General features: G+C 36.1%; 1 protein-coding gene across 2 annotated transcripts in view; it reads right to left on the reverse strand.

Annotated features, from left to right (window-relative positions):
• Window positions 1–3111: 3111 nt before the first annotated feature.
• Window positions 3112–19846, reverse strand: part of TLL1 (tolloid like 1) — a 284429-nt gene continuing 267694 nt past the window's right edge. Inside the window, exons 20-21 of one of the 2 annotated variants that reach the window (XM_065904756.1) lie at window positions 7963–8213; window positions 3112–6783 (exon numbers count right to left, since the gene is read on the reverse strand). In XM_065904756.1, the coding sequence (XP_065760828.1) occupies window positions 6649–6783; window positions 7963–8213 (386 nt within the window). In that variant the 3' untranslated portion in view covers window positions 3112–6648. The remainder of the gene's footprint in view (window positions 6784–7962; window positions 8214–19846) is intronic. The other variant, XM_065904757.1, reaches the window with a different exon arrangement.

Here is a 19846-nt window from a genome sequence, read left to right on the forward strand (position 1 = left end):
GATCAGATAGACAGAGTGCCTGAAGAGCTATGGACAGAGGTTCATGACATTGTACAGGAGGCAGTGATCAAGACCATACCAAAGAAAAAGAAACACAAAAAGGCAAAATGGTTGTCTGAGGAAACTTAACAAATAGCTGAGAAAAGAAGAGAAGCTAAAGGCAAAGGAGAAAAGGAAAGATGTAACTGTTTGAATGCAGAGTTGCAAAGAATAGCAGGAGAGATAGGAAAGCCTTCCTCAGTGATCAATGCAAAGAAACAGAGGGAAACACTAGAATGGAGTAGAGATCTCTTCAAGAAAATTAGAGATACCAAGGGAACATTTCATGCAAAGATGGGATCGATAAAGAACAGAAATGGTATGGACCTAACTGAAGCAGGAGATATTTAGAAGAGGTGACAGAATACACAGAAGAACTATACAAAAAAGATCGTCATGACCCAGATAACCACGATGGTGTGATCACTTACCTAGAGCCAGACATCCTGGAATGTGAAGTTAAGATGCCTTATGAAGTATCACTACGAACAAAGCTAGTGGAGGTGATGGAATTCCAGATGAGCTATTTCAAATCCTAAAAGATAATGATGTTAAAGTGCTGCAGTCAATATGCCAGCAAGTTTGGAAAACTCAGCAGTGGCCACAGGACTGGCCTGGGTCAGTTTTCATTCCAATCCCAAAGAAAGGCAATGCCAAAGAATGTTTGACTACTACACAATTGCACTTATCTCACATGCTAGCAAAGTAACGCTCAAAACTCTTCAAGACAGGTGTCAACAATATGTGAACTTTCAGATGCTCAAGCTGAATTTAGAAAAAGCAGAGGATCCAGAGATCAAACTGCCAACATCCACTGGGTCATAAATAAAGCAAGAGATTTCCAGAAAAACGTCTACTTCTTCGTTACTGATTATGGCAAAGACTTTGACCATGTGGATCACAATAAACTGTGGAAATTTCTTCAAGAGATAGGAATACCAGACCACCTGACCTGCCTCCTGAGAAATCTGTATTCAGGTTAAGAAGCAACAGTTAGAACTGGACATGGAACAACAGACTGGTTCCAAATCGGGAAAGGAGCACGTCAAGGCTGTATATTGTCACCCTGCTTATTTAACTTAAATGAAGAGTACATCATGAGAAATGTTGGACTGGATGAAGCACAAGCCGGAATCAAGATTGCTGGGAGAAATATCAAGGACCTCAGATAGGCAGATGACACCACTCTTATGGTAGAAAGCGAAGAAGAACTAAAGAGCCTCTTGATGAAAATGAAAATGGAGGGCAAAAATTTGCCTTAAAACTCAACATTGAGAAAACTAAGATGATGATATCTGGTCCCATCACTTCATGGGAAATAGATGGGGAAACAATGGAAACAATGACAGACTTTATTTTCTTGGTCTCCAAAATCACTGCAGATGTTGATTGCAACCATGAAATTAAGAGACACTTGCTTCTTGGAAGAAAAGTTATGACCAACCTAGACAGCACATAAAAAAGCAGAGACATTACTTTGCCAGCAAAGGTCCATCTAGTCAAAGCAATGGTTTCTCCAGTAGCCACGTATCATTGTGAGATTTGAACTATAAAGAAAGCTGAGCGCCGAAGAATTGATACTTTTGAACTGTGATGCTGGAGAAGTCCCTTGGACTGCAAGGATATCCAACCAGTCCATCTTAAAGTTAATCAGTCCTGAATATTCATTGGAAGGACTGATGCTGAATCTGAAACTCCAATACTTTGGCCACCTGATTCGAAGAACTGAGTAATTGGTAAAGACCCTGATACTGGGAAAGACTGAAGGCAGGAGGAGAAGGGGACGACAGAGGATGAGTTGATTGAATGGCATTACCGACTGGATATACATGAGTTGTGAGTAAGCTCTGGAGCTGGTGATGGCCAGGGAAGCCTGGCGTGCTGCAGTCCATGGGGTCATAAAGTGTCAGACGTGACTGAGAGACTCTACAGAACTGAAATAAATATCTATGCCTTTTGGTATAAAAATCACAAAAATTATTATAAGAGACTCTTTATTCCCATGAAACTCAAACACAACTAATAGACATGGAGTGGTATAAAAGTGACTTTAGCAAATTTATTATATTCCTTTGAAATTTTTTTTCTGTAATTTAATTTTTAATTATACTTGTTTTAGGATAGATCGACATATTGAAGCCTCATTATCTATAATCCTTTCACTCTATTTGTCCTTTCCAGGTGTTCTTGTGTTTAAATAATTTTAATGGCACTCCTTTAAATAGACCCCTCCTGCCACTTCAGTAAAAGCAAGAGAAGACCCAGCTGCCAGGTCCTTCTAGCTACATGTCTCATGATGCATACTTAGTGCTTGCTTCTGTTTTCATAGCCTTTAACCAAAGTATATTTCTACCTACATGCCTTCCAAAGTTAGAAGCTGAGATTTATTTCATTGACTTTTTATTCAAACTATTGGATGAGAGGGGGATTATATATATGAGACAGGGTCAGGGTCTTAAACAGTGTTTGGAACCACCATGCGTTGACCTCTGCACCAGGTAGATGTCATGGTATTGACTAGAATTACATTGTAAACCTGAATTCAGTTTGAGGACAGTGGCAGGGAGTGGAAAGAACATAGGTTCAAAGCTGGACAATTTAAAAAGCACATGTCAAAGCAAAGTTTGGAGACAAATAATATTTTACCATGTATATCAGCCAGCCTTTTCATTTCCTAAGCTAATGACAAAATTTATCAATTTTATAACAATAAAAGTAAAGGACTAAAAAGAAAATACTCATTTATAACTATTTACTATGCACTAATGTAAAAATGCATTGATAAACACCTTTTCTTTCTTTGTGGTAAGGTCATGTTATCTATTTCTTCTTATCAAACAAAAAGCACCATGCAGTTCAAGTTACAGGTCTTTACATGGTAATTTATTTTTCCTGTTTTCTTCCTCCCATGGTGGATTTAGTAAATGGTATTAAAGGTTTTCTTTTATCCAAAATACTCTTGCTAAATAAAACTAAATAAAATTTCCAAACATTTTGATATTGTTTTTTTTTTTTTTTTTAAATATTATTTTATTAGTTGGAGGCCAATCACTTTACAACATTTCAGTGGGTTTTGTCATACATTGACATGAATTTGATATTGTTTTAATTGAAAGTTCTTTTTAATTTGCACATGGCTGTAGTTTATCAGTTTTAAACAAACTGATAATTCAATGCTTCTTTTTAAAAAATTTATCCTTGTGAGGAACAATAAATGCTTTCAGAGATTTTCTACATATGAGAATAAAATTTCATTATTTGAGCCTTGTTATCAAAAATAGAAAAAATAATAATTAAATAAAAGACTAACGTATTAAAAAAAATTAAACAGAATTTGAATCTGATACTGTGGTATACTAAAACTAATCCAAGGTGGTAAAAATTCAGTCAGTACAGGCAGGGGACATTTAGGGATTTTGGAAATAGAACTGCTGTTTCTCATATATTTCTTCAAATATATTGTTTGTGCAGTTATGTTAAGTCATGATCTTCTAAATAACTAGAGTAATATTCACAATTGACTTTTAAAAATAATTTAATAAAATCATATTAAGTGGGAGCAGTTTTTTATATGTAAAGTCAGTGAGGATTTTGTAGGAGTTAGAACTTCAGCAAATAGACAGTATTAACACAACCAAGACTAATGTAGAAGTTGATGCAAAGGTTGAAAATAAATTTACAAAAGCTAATAAAATGCCTAGAACAGTAATTAACCATTATTATCACAATAACAATGAAGCTGTTTGTGTTTGAATTTAACAATACACCTAAGCCAAAGTTGAATTAATATAAAAATAATATGCAGTGAGCAGATATCATACAAAAGGTATAATAAAAAATTAATGTTCCCATTGAAGACCTAAGTTATGACAACCTCTCTGAGTGTGCCTTCTAAATATTTTACTTCCCAGTTGTGTGAGGGCAGCTCATTGAAGCCTTATAAGATATCAACAAGAATATCCACAGTATTTCTTAAAAGCACTACATTTTCCCCACCACATCAGATAAAATAATTTAATGTACTTATTTTAACAAAAGGCCCATAGTTACTAGCTCCAAACTATATAGTAGTTTTTTTTTGTTTTTTAATTTTCTAGCATTACCTGTGGTTCTTAAAGACATCTACAGTTGATATTTTAATTTTCATGCTATTACTGAAAGTAACCAAGTTTATTCTTGGTTAGAAAGTCCTACTGTAACTCACCTCTAAAACTGACTTTATGTGGAAAGTTTCAGCATAAAAATATATCTTTTATATATATATATATATATATGTATATGTGTGTGTGTTTGTGTATATATATGTCAAGATTGATTCTACTACATTTTTAGAATAAGTACAGAGTTTTATATTGGACAACTTGAGTTTTAACATCTAACTTACACTGTAACCCTGGGAACATTATATTCTTTCTTTGAGCCTCAGTTCCTAAACCATAAAATGAGACCATCACCATAGTTCTCAAAGGGTTGCATGAAGTTAAAAGAGCTAGTGTATGTGCTTAGTACTGGGCTGGGCACAGCATGGTATACCAGGTTTTAATGTTTTTTTCTTTTCTCTCCTATTCCCAATATTTTGGCTTACTGGAGATTGGTGAAAAAAAATATAGAAGTTACTGGAATAAATCAGCTCCACTAAAAAGCTCCTTATATTGCAGGCAATATTTATACATTTCCAAAGTAATGTTCCATGAGATCAAAAGATTATTTTTAAAAATGTATTTACATAATACAATTCATACACAAGAAAAGATTTTTCAAGGCAACAATGAAAAAAAAAACAAGCTAAACCTGTGTGTATAGTTTAATATTGTAAAATGAAGAAAGATTTTCAATTTTATTAAATATTGAATGTTCATGGACAGGCAGCAGAACCAAAGCTACTTCATACAACAATCTATATCAACATAAAAAAATATCAAAATAGAGTTTCTCTGAAGGAAGGAGCCTTTTTAAAAATAGGATTGATAATAATGAGAAATTCTCATTATTTGTCCATGAAACAGCTTATGAAAGTTGCTACTTTAAACAGGATTCTAGCAGAACTTGGCATGTAAATTTAAACTTTTCAGCCACCCACCACTCATCACTTTCTTGTAGCTTCACTCATTCAGACAATCTCATATATACAAACATTAATATTAAAAAAAAATCCTGGCTTTAAAGCAGAAAATTAATTTTCTATAATAAAAGTAGGTCACCATATTTATATCTAAAGATCTCAGTCACAGAAATTAATTTTCCTCATAGAGATGCTAACTAACGTACACTACTATACTCAACTTTTCAAAAAAGGTGTGTCTCTTAGGAGGATCTGCTCAATCATTCAAAATAACTCTAAGGCATTATAAGCAGCTGTTCCACAGGACAAGTGCTACCCTTGCAACAACATACTTTTGATACATTTAGCAAGTCTTTAGTCTTCAAGTGCTACCAGCCAGACAGAGACGTTTGTAGTCTACAGGTGGTTGGCTCAAAGGTCAAAAACTGTTTAAAAAAAAATGTTTATGGAATAGCACCATAGAAAGTCTTTCAGAAGCAAATCTTTTTTTTTTTTTTTTTTTTTTAACAACATTACATTTTAAAAACCTGAATTCTAGGAAGAGAAAGAAAATTTTCAGTTCTAACAAGGCTTGCCCACTTCATTTCATTAAAAAACAAAAAACATTAACCTTGACAACATCAACATGAACAGCTACAACAGATCAACAACAAAAGAGAGAATAGCAGCAGTAGAACTTGAGTATGAGCCAGCTAGGCAGTCACTTTAAAATGATCCAGTTCACACCTGTTGGGAATTATCTCATCAAGTTCACAAGACATCACAAGGGCTCTTGAATTTGGTGTGAAAAGGCAGCATTTCCCACTGAAAGAACTGAGTTTACCAATAAACTGGGCATTTTCCAGCACTTAGATAAAATTATGTTTAGAATTAGCTAAATGGTAAAACTATTGACATTTCAAACTTGTCAAAGGTCAGGAAAATGAAATGGTTTCAAGATGGTTTACGTTTCAAAGAGGTAAATTTAGCCTGCAAGTGAAAATAATGAAGCTGAAATATTCCAGTTTCCAAACACTGGTCATACCCATATTTAAAGTATAAACCACCCTTAAAAGACTTCCACTTCACAACAACTTATATGGATCTGGTTTACATTGTCTTCAAGATGCACAGTCAAAGCAATTATCCCAAGATTCGAGGAGAGGGTTTTCCAGTTTATAACCTGTAAGATCATTTTATTTCTCCCATATATTGAGAAATTGTCAAAAAGAACACTCTGCAGCGTCACAGACCCTGAAAGGAACTATTGGAATTGTGAAGCATCTGTGTTGTGCTGTGAACAAAGAATTGTGAAGTCTTCTTTGAATCATGATGCTCTTTCACCAACTTTATTTATATTTATACTGTCAAGAATGGAGTTCAAATATCCTGGTAATGCTGATCAGGCTTAGCTGGAAACTTCTCTTGTAGTACAGAGATAATTCTGGTCTTGCAGTTTTCTTTTGCTCAAACTCATATGAAATATTTGTGCTAAAATCTTCATTTAAAAAAGAAATACATCTTCTCTGCATTATACACATTCCTTTGTGTTCTGATGGAGATTTTGATTATTTTTTGGTATGTGTGGAATCTGGATATCTGATGCTTTTGTATCTTATATGAAATCCTTTCTTGCTGATTGTGTCATCAGTATGAAAATGAATTAAAACAGTATCACCAATTGAATAGATTTCTTCTGGTGGCTGAAGACAAAAACAAAGACAAACAAAGACACACAAACAAAAACAAATAATAAGAATGAATTATTTTTTCTTCTATGTAATTCACATTTGGAAATTTGGTATAAAATTGAATCCTCCCAACAACCTTGAAAAGTAAATAAGAGTGACTTTATTTTACAGGTGAGAAAACTTGAGTTATAAAGAACAGATGATATGCTCAAAATCACAATGTTGATCAGTGATGTAGCTGAGCTTTGAACATAATTAAGTCTGCTTCCAAGTTCTGGAACTTGGTGCTTTTCCCCAAAATTTTAAACCAAGTTCCTCCGACTTACAAGTAATTAAAGTGAAGCACAGAGAGAAAAAAGAGACATTAAAACTATTTCAGAAGCTGCTCTGAGGCAGAGCCACTTCCAGAATCCAAATTGTCCATTCCTTCCTGTTTTAGTAATCTAAGTACTGAGAAGCACTTTTGTTTCATTTCAGTTGCAATTTGGACAGGAGTTCAATATTATTCAAATTCAGTATTATTTAAGTAATAGTTATTGGTAGAAATTTGAAAAATGGAACTAAAGCTTTAGAACAAAATATGTACTCAGAAGAACATTTGATATTAATGTGCTGAATCCTGGGGGGGAAAGCATTGAGAAAACCTCAAGCTTTCCTTTATCTTATTTGTCATGTCGATGCCCTCTAACCTATTTTGGGTACTATGTACTGTGCATACTGCAATGGAGCAACATTCAATAGTACTGGCTAAACCTCCACACTGGTAGCAGATCCTGCCACTTATCATATATATTGTTGAGAGGGGAATCTCAATTTGAATCGTGCATATTCTTTTGCTTCTATGCTTTAATTTAGAAGCTTGCAAAACTGTCATGGTGTGTGTTAAGATATATTGTCTTTAGATAATTAAATATTTAGTGCATAATTAAAAGCATGAATTTAAAAAGTTAGAATGTGGACAGTAACAATAATTATAGTTATTGAATTCATCTGTCTTGTTCGATGTTATTGAGCAAATTCACTAGCAACAGAGAAGGGAAGAGGCATGTTATAACTTATCAAGCCATTAATAATATGATGTAACATTTTTTTGGTAAAAGCATTGCTGACTTATACATCTTACATATATCAAATCACCAATTTATAGATATTTTTATCATGTCTATGGTATCCTGTTGGTACTGTATTTACCCCTGATCCACAGAATCGACCAAGCCCCACTGCTGTTGAATCAAGACCATCAAAGAGCTCAACGTAGTCATAGCCACAGTCAGCTTCTTCTTCCACTTCAAAAATCTGGAAGGATAATTCGAGTCGAGAGCCCCGTTCTGACACTAACAGCCATTCACAATCAACTTGTCCTGGGTAGTTGTTATCACCAAACTGAGCATGTGAGTACAGATCTCTGGGTTTTGATTCCACTTTCAGTCTGCCACCACACTCTGCCCAAGGAATAAAAATGAGATAAGTGAGCTCAATGAGCTTTAACAATTCCAATTTCTCTTTCAGTGTAGTATAACCACTCTCTAACTTCTGTATTCATTTCCATGGTCAGCTATGCTTCCCATATTTGAAGATTCCAGTGATGTAGTGGATATTGATAGGCCCTAGGTTTGGTAGGCTGGGTTTGGTATTTCAGCTTCACACTTACTAGTTCAGTGACTTTGGATAAGTGACATTGCTTCTCTGATACATAAGGTAAAGTGCAGATGACAACAATAGTACCAATCTTAGTGGGCTCTGAGGATTTAATTAACACAAGAAAATCACTTAAAACAGTACCTGCCATATAGTAACCAGTCAATCCTAAAAGAAATCAACCCTGAATGCTGAAGTTGAAACTCCAGTGCTTTGGCTACCTGATGCGAAGAGCCAACTCATTGGAAAAGACCCTGATGTTGGGAAAGACTGAAGGCAGGAGGAAAAGGGGGCAGCAGAGGATGAGACGGTTGGATGGCATCACCAACTCAATGGACATTTCTTGTTGTTGTTCAGTCATTAGTCATGTTTGACTTTGCAAACCCATGATTGCAACACGCCAGTCTTCCCTGTTCGTCACTATCACTTGGAGTTTACTTAAACTCACATCCACTGAATCAGTGATGCCACCCAATCATCCAATCATCTCATCCACTGTCGCCCCTTTCTCCTGCCTTCAATCATTCCCAACATCAGGGTCTATTCCAATCAGTCGACTCTTCCCATCAGATGGCCAAAGTATTGGAGCTTCAGCTTTAGCATCAGTAGTTCCAACGAATATTCAGAGTTGATTTCCTTCAGGATTTACTGGTTTGATAGCCTTCCTGCCAAGGGACTCTCAAGAGTCTTCTCTAGCACCACAATTCAAAAGCATCAATTCTTTACCACTCATCCTTCTTTATGATCACATCTGTACATGACTACTGGAAAAACCATAGCTTTGACTATATAGACCTTTGTTAGCAAAGTGATGTCTCTGCTTATTAATACACTGTCTATCTAGCTTGGTATAGCTTTTCTTCCAAGGAGCAAGCATCTTTTAATTTCATCCCTGCCGTCACTATCTGCAGTTATCTTAGAGTCCAAGAAAATAAAACCTGTCACTGTTTCCATTTTTCCTCCCATCTATTTGCATGAAATGATGGGATTGGATGCCATGATCTTAGTTTTATGAATGTTGGATTTTCAAGCCAGCCTTTTCACTCTCCTCTTTTACCCTCATCAAGAAGCTCTTTAGTTTCCCTTTGCTTTCTGTCATTAGGGTGGTGTCATCTGCATATATGAGGTTATTGATATTTCTCCTGGCAATCTTGATTCCAGCTTGTGATTCATCCAGCTTGGCATTTTGCATGATGTACTCTGCATATAAGTTAAATAAGCAGGGTGACAATATACATGTACTCCTTTGACATACTCTTTTCCAAACTTGAACCAAACTGTTGTTCAATGTCTGGTTCCAACTGTTGCTTCTCAACCTGCATACAGGTTTCTCAGGAGCCAGGTAAGGTGGTCTGATATTCCCATCTCTTTAAGAACTTTCCACAGTTTGCTGTGATCCACGCAGTCAAAGAATTTATCATAATCAATGAAACAGATGTTTTTCTGGAATTCCCTTGTTTTTCTATGATCCAATGGATGCTGGCAGTTTGATCTCTGATTCCTCTGCCTTTTCTAAATCCAGTTTGTACATCTGGAATTTCTTGGTTCTTGTACTGTTAAAGCCTAGCTTGGAGGATTGTGAGCATTACTTTGCTAGCATGTAAAGTGAGTGCAATTGTGCGGTAGTTTGAACATTCTTTGGCATTGTCCTTCTTTGGGGTTGAAATGAAACTGGCCTTTTCCTGTCCTGAGCCCACTGCCGAGTTTCCCAAATGTGCTGACCCACTGAGTGCAGGACTTTCCCAGCATCATCTTTCAGGATTTGAAACAGCTCAGCTGGAATTCCATCACCTCTCCTGGCTTTGCTTGTAGCAATGCTTCCTGAGGCCCACTTAGCTTCACACTCTAGGATTTCTGGCTCTAGGTGAGTAATCACGCCATAATGGCTGTCCAGGTCATGAAGACATTTTTTCTACAGTTCTTCTGTGTATTCTCGCCACCTCTTCTTAATATCTTCTGCTTCTGTTAGGATCATATTGTTTCTGAGCCTGTCTTTGCATGAAATGTTCCCTTGGGATCTCTAATTTTCTTCAAGTGGTCTCTAGTCATTCCCATTCTATTGTTTTCCTCTATTTCTTTGCATTGTTCACTTAAGAAGGCTTTCTTATCTCTCCTTGCTATTCTTTGAAACTCTGCATTCACATAGGTATATCTTTCAATGGACATGAGTTAGGGCAAACTCTGGGAGATAGTGAAAGACAAGTAAGGCTGGTATGCTGCAGTGCATGGGGTCACAAAGAGTCAGACATGATTGAGTGACTGAAAAACAACTTATACTAGTTCTCAATGAATATTTTTTATTGTTATACGTTATATTGTTTTCACTTTTAACTGTTTTCAAGGACAAGAAGGTCAGTGTTCAAGTTAAATCTTAATATTTTAAGAACCCAGAATCCAAACTAATATGACATAACTGAAAAAAATCAACAATATAAAAATCCTGTATGTGTGTATGTGCCATATAGAACTCTCTACATAGAATATACAGACCAGTATTACTTTACTTAGGTTGAACTACTTATCTAACTTGATTTGGAATAACATACACCCCTCAAAAATTGTACTTAATCTTGAAGTTCCAGAACTTTATGAATTATATTTTGTGTGTTTAACAAACAAAAATTGCTCTTTTCATAGCTTTTTCAGGGAGATATTAATAAACATATGATTTACCAGTTAGTACCTCTGTCATTAGAGGTAACTCTACCAAATATAATACATACCTGCATAAAATTTACAGTTAATGTATTTCAGAGAATAAAAGTTTTCAAAAATTACTCTTTGTAGCCTTGGCGCCCAAATTTTACAATGACTAGAGAGGAAATGAATGTTTAAACTACTGTAAACTTGTGCTCATGTCATATGCTAGCAAGGTTATGCTCAAAATTCTTCAAGCTAGGTTTCAGGAGTACATGAACTGAGAGTTTTCAGATGTACAAGTTGGGTTTAGAAAACACACAGAGGAACCAGAGATCAAATTGTCAACCTTCTTTGGATCATGGAGAAAGCAAGGGAGTTCCAGAAAAACATCTACTTCTGCTTCATTGACTACACTAAAGTCTTTGGATGTGTGGATCATGCAAACAAACTGTGGAAAATTCTTAAAGAAATGGGAGTAGCAGACCACCTTACCTGTCTCCTGAGAAACCTGTATGTGGATCAAGAAGCAACAGTTGGAATCAGACATGGAACAACAGACTGTTTCAAAATTAGGAAAGGAGTATGGCAAGGCTGTATATTGTCACCCTGCTTATTTAACTTATATGCAGAGTACCTCATGTGAAATCCTGGGCTGAATGAATCACAAGCTGGTATCAAGACTGCTGGCAGAAATATCAACAATCTCAGCTATGCAGATGACATAACTCTTATGGCAGAAAGTGAAGGAGAACTAAAGAGCCTCTTGATGAAAGTGAAAGAGGAGAGTGAAAAAGTTGACTTAAAACTCAACATTCAGAAAACTAAGATCATGGCATCTGGTCCCATCACTTCATGGAAAATAGATAGGAAAACAATGGAAACAGTGAGAGACTTTATTTTTTGGGGATCCAAAATCACTGCAGATATTGACTGCAGCCATGAAATGAAAAGATGCTTGCACCTTGGAAGAAAAGCTATGACCAAACTGGACAGCATATTAAAAAGCAGAGACATTGCTTTGCTGACAAAGGTTCAGCTAGTCAAAGTTAAGGTTTTTCCAGTAGTCATGTATGGATGTGAGAGTTGGACTGTGAAGAAAGTTGAGTGCCAAAGAATTGATGGTTTTGAACTGTGGTGTTGGAGAAGACTCTTGAGAGTCCCTTGAACTTCAAGGAGTTCCCACCAGTCCATCCTAAAGTTAATCAGTCCTGAATATTAATTGGAAGGACCAATGCTGAAGCTGAAACTCCAATATTTGGCTACCTGATGCGAAGAACTGACTCATTGAAAAAAGCTCTTATGCTGGGAAATACTGAAGGTGGGAGGAAAAGGGGATGACAGAGGATGAGATGGTTGGATGGCATCACCGACTCAGTGGACATGGGTTTGAGTAAACTCTTGGAGTCGGTGAAGGACAGAGAAGCCTGGTGTGTTGCAGTCCATGAGGTCACAAAGAGTTGGACTGAAGGTCCAACTAAAGGTCACAACTGAACGACTGAACTGAACTGAAGGGGAACTGAAGAATCTCTTAATGAAGGTGAAAGAGGAGAGTGTAAAGGCTGGCTTGAAATTAACATTAAAAAAACTAAGATCATGGCATATGGTCCCATCACTTCATGGCAAATAGATGGGGAAAAAAATGGAAATAGTAACAGGTTTTGTTTTCTTGGACTCCAAAATAACTGCAGATGGTGACTATAGCCATGAAATGAAAAGATACTTGCTCCTTGGAAGAAAAGCTATAACCAAGCTAGACAGCATATTAAAAAGCAGAGACATTACTTTGCCAACAAAGGTCCTTATAGTCAAACCTATGGTTTTTCCAGTAGTCATGTACAGATGTGAGAGTTGAACCATAAAGGCCAAAGGATTGAAGTTTTTGAACTGTGGTGTTGGAGAGGACTCTTGAGTGTCCCTTGGACAGCAAAGAGATCAAACCAGTCTATCTAAAGGAAATCAACCCTACATAATCATTGGAAGTGATGATGCTGAAGCTGAAGCTACAGTACTTTGGCCATGTGACGTGAAAATCCTACTCATTGGAAAAGACCTTGATGCTGGAAAAGATTGCAGGCAAAAGGAGAAAAGGGTGACAGAGGATGAGATAGTTAGATAACTGGAGCCCATTATACAGAGTGAAGTGAGCCAGAAAGATAAACACCAATACAGTATACTAACACATATATATGGAATTTAAAAAGATGGTAATGATAATCCTATATGCAAGACAGAAAAAGAGACACAGATGTATAGAACAGATTTTGGGACTCTGTGGGAGAAGGCGAGGGTGGGATGTTATGAGAGAATAGCATTGAAACAAGTATACTATCAAGGGTGAAACAGATCACCAGCCCAGGTTGGATGCATGAGACAAGTGCTCAGGGCTGGTGCACTGGGAAGACCCAGAGGGATGGGATGGGGAGGGAGGCGGGAGGGGGGATCAGGATGGGGAACACATGTAAATCCATGGCTGATTCATGTCAATGTATGGCAAAAATCACTACAATATTGTAAAGTAATCAGCCTCCAACTAATAAAAGTTAAAAAAAAGAGATAGTTAGATAGCATCACCAACTCAATGAACATCAGTTTGAGCAAATTCCAGGAGATGGTGGAGAAGAACCTGGTGTCCTGCAGTCCATGGGTTCACAGTCAGACACAACTTAGTGACTGAACAACAGCAAAGAAAGTAGATACAAGCCGAGGAAGCCTACAGTCTCCTCCAACCAATTACACATACAAGCATGATTGCGGGTAGGGAGAAAGGAAGTGACATGAAAAGTGTCAGGAGAAATTAGAGTTTCATTCTGCCCTTATTTGCAATGACTGAGTGGTTACTGGGAAGCAGAAATTTCATTACAAAAATCAGGGAAGTCCCTCCAAAAGTGGGACGAGTTGGGAGAGAACAGAAACAAAAATACAACGTGGAAAGATTTGGACAGATAAACCAATGGTTATTGAAACACAGTTTTAACCCTAGTGCAGTCTTCTGTGACCAGACAGTCCTTGGCAGCACCATATGAGGGTGAATTAGGACAGCTAAAATTTTACTTAGATTTTTTCAGATTGGTATATGGTTTACCCACATTGTGGTTTGGTGATTTTAACTAACAAAATATTTCTGAATCCCCAGGTGGAACCCTATTCAGATGTGTCTGAATACCAGTAAGCTCAACCAAAACTCTGGGCATGGCCACATATAACTGCACATTCAGAGACCTTGGTGTGACCAGAGATGTAAAAGCTTCCAAATAGTATTTCAATCATGAGAATGCCTTCCACATCATGCTAAATGATAACAACTATGTATAAAAGAATGAAATTAAGAATGCTTCCTAACACCATACACAAAAATAAACTCAAAATGGATTAAAGACCTGAATGTAAGACCAGAAATTATAAAACTCTTAGAGAAAAATATAGGCAGGATACTCTTTGACATAAATCAAAGCAAGATTCTCTATGACCATATCCTAGAGTGATGGAAGCAAAAACAAAAATAAATAAATGAAATTCAATTAAAATTAAAAGTTTTTGCACAGCGAAGGAATCTATAAACAAGGCAAAAAGACTACCCACAGAATGGGAGAAAAAACAGCAAACAAAATAACTGACAGATAATTAATCTCCAAAGTTTACAAGCAGCTCATTCAGCTCAATACCAAAAAAACAAACAACTCAATCAAAAAGTGGGCAGAAGACCTAAGCAGATATTTCTCTGAAGAAGACATACAGATGGCTAAAAACACATGAAAAGATGATCAACTTCACTCATTATTAGAGAAACACAAATCAAAATTGCAATGAGGTATCATCTCACACTGGTCAGAATGACAATCATCAAAATATCTATAAACAATGAATGCTGGAGAAGGTGTGGAGAAAAGGGAACCTTCTTGCACTGTTGGTGGGAATGCAAGCTGATATATCCACTATGGGGAACAGTGTAGAGATTCCTTTAAAAAACTAGGAACAAAACTACCACATGATCCAACACTCCCACTACTGGGCATATACTCTGAGGAAACCGTAATTGAAAAAGACACATATACCGTACTGTTCACTGCAGCACTATTTACAATAGCTAGGACATGGAACAACAGATGTCCACTTACAGATGAATGGATAAAGAAGCTGTGATACTATTAATACACAATGAAATATTACTTAGCCATAATAAGGAACACATTTGACTCAGTTCTAATAATGCAGATGAACCTAGAGCTTACTACAGAGAGTGAAGTCATAAAGAGAAAAAAAATATTGTATTCTAACGCATATATAGAGAATCTAGAAAGACAGTATTGATGAAATTCTGCAGGGCAGCAATAGAGATGCAGACATAGAAAACTGACCAGTGGACACAGTGGAGGAAGGGGAGGTTGGAACGAATTGAGAGAAACATTGAAATATATACATTCCTATATATAAAATTAGATAGCTAGTAGAAATTTGCTGTATGATGCAGATTCTAAACTGGTACACTGTGACAACCTAGAGGCGTAGGATGGGGTTGGAGATGGGAGGGAGGTTCGAGAGGGAGGGGACTTAGTATGCATACCTATGGCTGGTTCATGTTGATATATGGCAGAAACCAACACAACATTGTAAAGTAATTATATTCCAATTAAAAATAATTAAATTTAAATAAAAAATAAATTAATAAATGCCCCTTTGTCTTCCAGTTTGTAGGACAAGTGTCTTGCACAATCTATTGATATAGGTCCCATGTGTGCTTATAACCGCTCTGGAAAGCTGGAAATCTGATCAGTCTTGGGAACTATATCTTAAGTCCCACAGACTGGAAACTAAGCATCCTTCCTTTTCCACAATGGTGCTTCTCTTATCCCTAACTCCAAGAATTAGTGTGCTCTCCCTGTGGCAGGACTCCACAGCCAAATGGCCTGGATACAAACCTGAATTCTGCTAGTCATCAGCTGTGGGATTTTGCCCCCCACTTCATTTCTAAAGTAGAGATCATACACAGTACTCAAGTGATAGGATCTAGATGAAGAGTTATAGGCTAATACATGTGAAATTATTGAAAGACACCTGGCATGCAGGAAAAACCACCTAAGAATACACTACCATCATTTTATTATTTTCCAGTGAGAACATCTAAATGCCTTCATCTGTACTTCTAGGGATCCACTCGTGTACAAAAAGAAAAGCTAGAAAAATTGAAAAACAATTTAAAGTATTATTAATCTGTTTTCAGAAAAGAAGAATTATCTTTTTGAGGGCCAGTAAAATATTTTGTGACAATATTTCTGAATTCATTATATAAATGTATAAATCAATGTAATTGCATTTACAAATACTTAATGAATTTGACTTATTCTCAAAGTTTGATATAACTGAGTGATTTGTTTTGCTTACAAATGCCAGCACTTGCATTACTGTTATTCCACAGCCCAGGAAGAGGACTGTGGGAGAAGTGCTGGCTTCTGTAAGCCTCCTGTGGAGAAGCACAGGAGCAACACAAACAGGATGCAGAGGAAACAGTTCTCTGAGGGACCTAGTTCAGAACAGAAGTCAAGAAGAAAATGAAGTGTTTGAACAAAACGGGAAAAAGAGATTTAAAAAGCCCTTGTGAATCTGAAATGTGAGGCATCATTATTTAATTTTACTGAAAACTTCTAGAAAATGATAATGCTCACATAACTTAAACTACAAGTAAGACTGACTTAAATTGTTTCAGAAAGGGTGGCCTTCATTTTAAATTGGAAAGACATTTGTTTATTTCCTGGTAAAGTTCCTATGAGGGCCTGTAATCTGACCAATAAATGCTTTTAGTAGGCATAGAAATATACTTTAATTTAGTTTTATCAACATAATTTCAAAGGTGCTGAATAATATATTGTTTGATTTTTAAATGTTTTGACAATTACGATGATGCTTTATGCTGCAGAAAAATGCTCTGCCAGACATGCAGTGTCTTAAAATATTTTCTTCCACACTTTCCCTCTTTTCCTGTATCTTCCTGTGTCTTGCCTTATCTTCTGAGAGAATACACCAGATACTTTTTTTAGTGAAAACGTTTTTTTCTTCAACAGTTTATTTAAGTCTGGCATAATACCATTTCTTTTACCTGATTAAAATAAATTTGGACTTAGAATTTGAACCCACCTTCAGAGGAAAATGGCACCTTTTTCAATAAAGTCCATTTCCCAAGGATTTGGACTTGTGAAAAAAAAAAAAGAAAACCATAAAGCAACATTAATATTTCTATTCACCTAATTTCAAAATTCATGGTGTTAGAAACTTTCTTTGTGGATATAATTAAAACTCTATATAGAAATATAAATTTATTCGAGCAAATTAAAAGGTATACTTCAGGGTCCATTAATAATAGTTACATGTATTCTAGAAAGCAGTAAATAATGCATAAATGCCTTATACATTTAGCAAATTTGACAAATGTAGTATTGGACTTGACTGTCTTAACAGAAACCCACCGCAAATCTTAAATTTAACTTCTCAGACTATAGCTGTCAAAAGGTAGGTATTGCTTCTATTTTCTCATTGTCATTTTTCTTGTTGTTTAGTTGCTAAATTGTGTCCAACTCTTTGCAACCCCATGGACTATAGTCCACCAGGTTCCTCTGTCCATGGGATTCTCCAGGCAAGAATACTGGAGTAGGTTGCCATTTCCTTCTCCAGGGTGTATTTCTGATCCAGGGATCAAACTTGCATCTCCTGCATTGGCAGGCAGATTCTTTATGCTGAGCCACCAGGGAAGCCTCCGTTTTCTCATGAAGTGAAATGAGAGTTGCTCAGTCATGTCTGACTCTTTCAACCCCTGGACTACACGGTCCATGGAGTTCTCCAGGCCAGAATACTGGAGTGGGTAGCCTTTCCCTTCTCCAGGAGATCTTCCCAACCCAGGGATCAAACCCAGGTCTCCTGCATTGCAGGTGGATTCTTTACCAGCTGAGTCACAAGGGTAGCCCCAAAATACTGGAGTGGGTAGCCTATCCCTTCTCCAGTGGATCTTCCCAACCCAGGAAATGAACCGGGGTCTCTTATTATTTTCTCATAAGTTCCCATAAAATTCCCCCCTCCCTTTTTTTTTTTTGCTATGAATTATTAATACTCTACAGTGTCTATTTAAAGCAAGTATCAAATAAATATCTGATGAAAGACTGTGGAATAGATAAACTTGTTAAAGAGAAATCTTTCAAAAGAAATAAATAATAAGCAGTACATAATATTTCAGCATGTATGGCTACTTGAAAGTATCAGTAAAAACTAAATCTACCCCCAAAATTCAAAGATAACTAGTTAAGTGAGAGAAAAAATTTACACATGAAGAAGAGAAAGAAACAGATAATGCCAAAAATTTTGACAAGAGCACAGTGAGTAGGAGTTGGAGAGGAGTCTAGTTCCAGCTGTTATTTTTTGTGCTACTTTGGTTGTCATTAAGTTTTAGCCTCAGAAGCCTCATTTCTTAGATGACAGGACTGAATCAAACAATATCCAAGGCATGTTTTGCTTACAAAATAATAGTGAGGCTGCTCACATGGGTATTTGAATGGATATGGATTGAACAGGGAAGTAAAATGAAACTAGTCTGTTGGCTACTTTTGACAGAGGATTTGTATAAGGAAGCCTTCAGTCTCTACATATTGTTTCAAATAACTGTTACCTAGTTTTGTATTGGTTTTCTTCCTAGTCCAAAATGCTTATGTTTAGAGAAAATATACTATAGTAGAAAGTACATGAGTTTTGGACACAGTCAGAATTAGGATGAAATCCAGGTTTTAATATACTTTTAGAAATTGTTGCAAATTAATCTCTCAGATTTTAAATTTCTTTTTCTGAAGATAAAGGTAATTCCTACATCATATAGCTCTTTTGAGAGCTCAGTGTATGTAGTTGTTAAGTGTATGTATGTGCCTGAAATATCAAGTGCATGCTACATATACCGTTGAATTTCAACATATGATCTCCGTGATACTGTAATAAGATGCTACCCACAGATTCTTAATGCTGACACATACACAGAAATAGCATCCATAGCAAAAGCATGTAAATTAAGGAGTCATGGAGTTTTATAGCTGCAAGAAAATTTGAGATTTAAGGCAAAGGTAAAGATAAAAAGAGAAACTATAAAAGTAAGTTTTTATTAAACTAAGAGGAATTTATAGGTGAGTAAATTGAAGATATTATATCAGCTGTTTCAAGAGTTTTGAAGCATATTTTTACATTCCATTCTTGGAAACTGAGACAGCCAGGATTATTTTAAAAATTATGCCATTAACACTATGATGTCAGAAAAATATTGATCAAGTAATGAGATTTCAATTTTTTTATTCCTTCAACATGTGAGAAGTTATCAGTCAAGTATTTAAAGAGTAAATGTCAAAGGCATAAAAAGTTCATTAATATGGAATATTTTTAATCCATGAAAGATTTTTCTCAAACCAGAATATTTATATTAATTATGAGAAATAATGACATTGTATTATTTTTGAGTCCAGTCATTACTAGCATGAATCAGATAAAACCCACTTTCTTGCAAATAGACTTCAATATAAATTTAATGCTCATAGCAGAATATACTAGAGTGGAAAATAAAATTGAACAATAGAACAAAGTTATTATTTCTAAAATAGAATAAAAGTGAAAGGAGAAAACAATAATCAAGAGAGCATGACAAACATTATTGCACTAAATTTTTTTCATGGATTAATTTGTAGACTGTTTTATAGCAAAAGGTAGCGCTAGTGGTAGAGAGCCCGCCTGCCAAAGCAGTAGGTGACAGAGACGGGATCAGTCCTGGTTTGGGAAGAGC

The sequence above is a fragment of the Muntiacus reevesi genome, chromosome 13 (assembly GCF_963930625.1).
Source record: "Muntiacus reevesi chromosome 13, mMunRee1.1, whole genome shotgun sequence".
NCBI lineage: Eukaryota > Metazoa > Chordata > Mammalia > Artiodactyla > Cervidae > Muntiacus > Muntiacus reevesi.